The 4995-nt window shown below is 46.1% G+C and overlaps 1 protein-coding gene across 1 annotated transcript in view; it reads left to right on the forward strand.

Annotated features, from left to right (window-relative positions):
* Positions 1-250: 250 nt before the first annotated feature.
* LOC145394681 (uncharacterized) overlaps positions 251-4995 on the forward strand; it is a 10544-nt gene continuing 5799 nt past the window's right edge. The window contains exons 1-3 of the mRNA XM_080268457.1: positions 251-394; positions 2458-2577; positions 3046-3207. Coding sequence (XP_080124583.1) covers positions 251-394; positions 2458-2577; positions 3046-3207 — 426 coding nt within the window. The remainder of the gene's footprint in view (positions 395-2457; positions 2578-3045; positions 3208-4995) is intronic.

The raw sequence follows: 4995 nt of genomic DNA on the forward strand, positions 1-4995 counted from the left end.
TTATTGCATGATTGATTAGCAGTTCCATGAAGCAGCCAAAATACCCGCGCTCCTCACACCAAGAGACCGAGCCGTCCCTGCAACACATGACTGAAGAGTACAATTGATGGTCAGGTGGTAGCACAATAAAATATACATGACACGCCCTGGTTGGAGTAAAAATAAACAAATAAATAAATGGCGGGCTTCAAGTTCACAAAAATTCACCCCTTCATATATTTCAGCTTGGGCGTGAGGGCGTACGGACGTGATGGACCAGGGCGGCGTACGTATGATCGGGCTGCGTGGGCGTGGGCGGCCTCACACGGCTCCTAGGCTGGGGGACACGCTCGCGGAGCCTGTAGGCGTGGCGGGCGGGAGGCTGGTGGGCAGGAGAGGCAGGGACCAGGAGAGGGTGAGTCGCAAGGGTGAATGACACGTTATGAGCAAACTGAATACGGTAACACCATTTTTATCTTTTTCCCTTTCGTGGTTCTCATTAATAATAATAATAATAATAATAATAATAATAATAATAACAACAAAAGCAACAACCATCATCATCAACAGCAGCAACAGCGGCCTAACCTAATTTTCTCAACAACAACAACAATAAGTCATATTCTCATAATCACCATTTTCAGCAGCAGCAGTCCGACTTCTTTTTCCCAGCAACATCACAATCATCACCATCATCATCATCATTATCACCATTATCAGCATCAGCAACCATCATCATCATCATTTCACCTGTATTATCATCATAAGGGCAGCAGCATCCCAGCCTCTCTCTCTTGCATAAAAATTGGATAAGGAAGGTTCAGAAATTGAGGAAAAAGAGTACACGATAGAGAGAGCCGTAATCAGCAGCATACCCAGTTAAACAGGACAGTCATTCACGTGCACAGCTGGCCACACATGAAGCTAGAATATGTATGTGTGAAATGGAGGTCTTGCTGCACTTCCCGGAGTTCATGCATCACCTAATATTTGACACCTCTGTTCACTCCTATCAGTGCCACCAACAAACATGTGATTATGTCAAGGGTATCAAGTGTACCAAATGCCAGACCTCTGCTACATACTGATGCTGTCCCAGGTTCATAAGTTGCCATCTGTATCATTCAAACCCCCGGAATCCTGACTATATCGTACAGGCCTAACTATGTACACATATTGTGGGTATTATTATTATTATTATTATTATTATTATTATCATTACTTCCGCCAACGAAGTTGGAGGAGGTTATGTATTCACCTATGTTTGTCTGTCTGTTTGTCCAGACAATGTCTCCAAAAGTTCTCAGTGAATTTCAATGAAATTTGGTGGAAGGTTGGGCCATGGGCCAAGAAAGAATTGATTAAATTTAGGGGCGGATCCGGATCCTATGTATAATATCTCCAAAAGTACTCAGTCAGTTTTAATAAAATTTTGTGGCGGAGTGGGTCATGGGTCAAGGAACAATTGATTAAATCTGGAGGCGGATCCGGATCCTATGTATTCTACATATCTCCACGGATCCGGATCCTTTTTATTGGCAATGGCGTTGGCGGAGGTATGCGTTCTCTGAGTGCTTTCTGTGTACTGGTTGTGTTAAGTAGTTGAGGTGTCCCAGTGCTGAGGGCGAAAGGGTATATGGGAACCTGAGAGTGGTACTACCTTCCCCTCCAGCCAGTGGCAGGTGGATGAGACGGGTTAAGGTGTGGTTCAGGGCCGGTATTCTCGTCGGTAAAGGACGCTTACTAACACCGCTTCCTAAACGATTTATTCTGTATATTACACCCAACTGTCCTCTCCTGCGTAACTTGAAGCCTTCCAAGTTCGTCATACTCAGCATAAATAACGTAAAAAATGATATTAATCACACATATTGCCGTCGGCTAAAGAAACTCCCAAACACCTCATCCTGAGCTATTTATTTTGTTTATTACACCATGCTGACCTGTGTAACATGAATCCTTCCAGTTTCGACATACTGTACTCTGCATAAATAACGTACAAAATGATATAGTAACCAGACTTATCCAAAATTCAGTCGCTAAGGAAGAGGTGTTTGGGAGCTTCCTTAACAAACTTCGATGATGGTTTTCTCGTAACTCAGATTTTTTAATTTCCGGAAGAATGAAATGTGGGAAGTTTGTGTGTGTGTGTGTTTTTTTTTCTTGCCTTTCCTGCAGTTATTAAGAAAATAGTAATGATAATTTAAGTATAAGACTTGTTTTTACTGAAAGAGCAAGAGAAATGGCTAACTTCTACACCATTCTTGCTCTGCTTGAAGAGAAGAAAAAAGACAGGAAAAAAAAAAAAAAAACAGAAACGAGTAAGAAAAAGAAAGTAGAAAGTTACAGCCTGAAATCCACAGCAGTTATGTCTGTTATTTCTTGCCCTGTTCTCTCTCACACATCATCTGGTGGCAGGAAAAAGGAAATACAGAAAGGAATTACTTCTTTCTCTCTACTCATTTCTGTATTCCCCAGGTGGTGGTGGTTGGTCGAGACAGTGTGAGACAGTTGAGGTGTCGCAGTGCCGCCCCCTCGCCTCCCGCCATCCTCCTCTCCCACGCACAGCTGGACGCCATCAGACAGGCAGCCGCTCAGGTAGATGGCGGTATTTATTGCCTGCCATTCCTCTTACCTGTATCTACGTGTGTGCCTGTCTTCTGTTGCCTGCCTTCCCACTAGCCTTATTTACCTGTCAGATTCATGTCTTACTCACATCTCTTATTCACCTTTCTTTGTCACCGTTCACCTGTCTTATTCACCTGTCTGATTCACCTCAGTGGTAAATGTATTTAACGTGACACCAGGGGAAGTAACTGTGGTGACTTGGATGATGCAGTGGCTTTGTATCCCAGGATTTTGGGTACACAACCCGCCACAGGCTCAAAGCCCTAAGTTATGGAGATGCAAACGTCTAAGTGCCTGATGGCACCTGCCTCTTTTATCTTTACGTTGTAACTTGATATTTTTCTTTTAAAATGAAACCAGCCATTCATAATGTATATAGCCTGTCCCCAGCCGTACTGCTGGGTAATAGGAAGGACACCAATCCAACAATCTTGGCAGGTGAGTGAGGAGGCCCTGGTGAGGCGGGTGGAGGCAGCGAGGGAGGAGGCGAAGAAGGCAGTGGAGGCAAAGGAGGAGAGGCGGAGGAGGCACAGGGAGGTGGAGGAGAGGCACAGGAGGCGGCAGAGAAGGGAGGAGATGGACAGAGTGGAGGACAAACAGGTGAGGACGGAGAAAGTCAGTTACTGTATGCTCTTTTTACTTTTACTTGGCATCTGGTGGTGCGTGGTGGTTACCGTCGTCCACTCACTTGATGTAGTGTCATGCCTAACTCTTCCTTCACTGGTGGTTACCGTCATCCACTCACTTGATGTAGTGTCATGCCTAACTCTTCCTTCACCGGTGGTTACCGTCGTCCACTCACTTGATGTAGTGTCATGCCTAACTCTTCCTTCACTGGTGGTTACCGTCATCCACTCACTTGATGTAGTGTCATGCCTAACTCTTCCTTCATGGTGGTTACCGTCGTCCACTCATTTGATGTAGTGTCATGCCTAACTCTTCCTTCACTGGTGGTTACCGTCGTCCATTCACTTGATGTAGTGTCATGCCTAACTCTTCCTTCACCGGTGGTTACCGTCGTGCACTCACTTGACGTAGTGTCATGCCTAACTCTTCCTTCACCGGTGGTTACCGTCGTCCACTCACTTGACGTAGTGTCATGCCTAACTCTTCCTTCATGGTGGTTACCGTCGTCCACTCACTTGATGTAGTGTCATGCCTAACTCTTCCTTCACTGGTGGTTACCGTCGTCCACTCACTTGATGTAGTGTCATGCCTAACTCTTCCTTCACTGGTGGTTACCGTCGTCCACTCACTTGATGTAGTGTCATGCCTAACTCTTCCTTCACCGGTGGTTACCGTCGTGCACTCACTTGACGTAGTGTCATGCCTAACTCTTCCTTCACCGGTGGTTACCGTCGTGCACTCACTTGACGTAGTGTCATGCCTAACTCTTCCTTCACCGGTGGTTACCGTCATCCACACACTTGATGTTGTGTCATCCTCACTCTTCCTTCACCGGTGGTTACCGTCATCCACTCACTTGATGTAGTGTCATCCTTACTCTTCCTTCACCGGTGTTACCGTCATCCACTCACTTGATGTAGTGTCATGCCTAATTCTTCCTTCACCGGTGGTTACCGTCGTCCACTCACTTGATGTAGTGTCATGCCTCACTCTTCCTTCACCGGTGGTTACCGTCGTCCACTCACTTGAAGTAGTGCTGCCTACTTCTTCCTTCACCGTTATCATCATTTTTCTGCGTCTGCTCTCCTCATTTCCTATATCTCCCATCTTTTCTACCACTTTTTATTACTCTTCTTTCTAGTAAAGGTGGCTCTGCGTTGAGTGGCAAGCCTAATGGTTTCCTATAAGCCAGGAAACCATTTTCAGAGGTGGGTGGTAACCATATAACCAAATAAAAGGCTGACGATGAGCCTATTTCGGTGCCCCCGTTAACTGGGTGGAGAGACGCAACTGCTGCGTCCATCAAAACACCAAACCTCCACACTTTTCCCCGCGCCTCGTCGGCGCAGGGGAACATCGTCCAACGTACTGGAGGACCCTGGAGGGGCGCTTGCTTGCCTCCGATTGATGGGTCTACTTGGCCAGACAGACCAACTAGAGCTGCACAACATCAACAACTTGCCATCCAGTGGTTTCCAACCTGTGGGGCGCGCCCCCCTAGGGGGACACGAAGGGCTGACTGGGGGGGGAGGCGCGAAGGCTTGATCAAGAGGGTAATTATATTTAAAAACTATGAATTATGATGGAATTCAGTAAAATAGTTCAGATATGAATAAAAAATCTAGTTATCTGAATATATAAACAGTTTCAAAGATTAAGAATCTCTGATATTTACTGACGTGCCAACCATGCCAGTACAATACAGTATTGGAGGAAGGGAGGCGCAGGCAACGTGTCATTCAGTGAGGGGGGGGGGGCGAG

Source organism: Coenobita brevimanus, chromosome 28 (assembly GCF_032717465.1).
Source record: "Coenobita brevimanus isolate Jiangsu-jjx chromosome 28, ASM3271746v2, whole genome shotgun sequence".
NCBI lineage: Eukaryota > Metazoa > Arthropoda > Malacostraca > Decapoda > Coenobitidae > Coenobita > Coenobita brevimanus.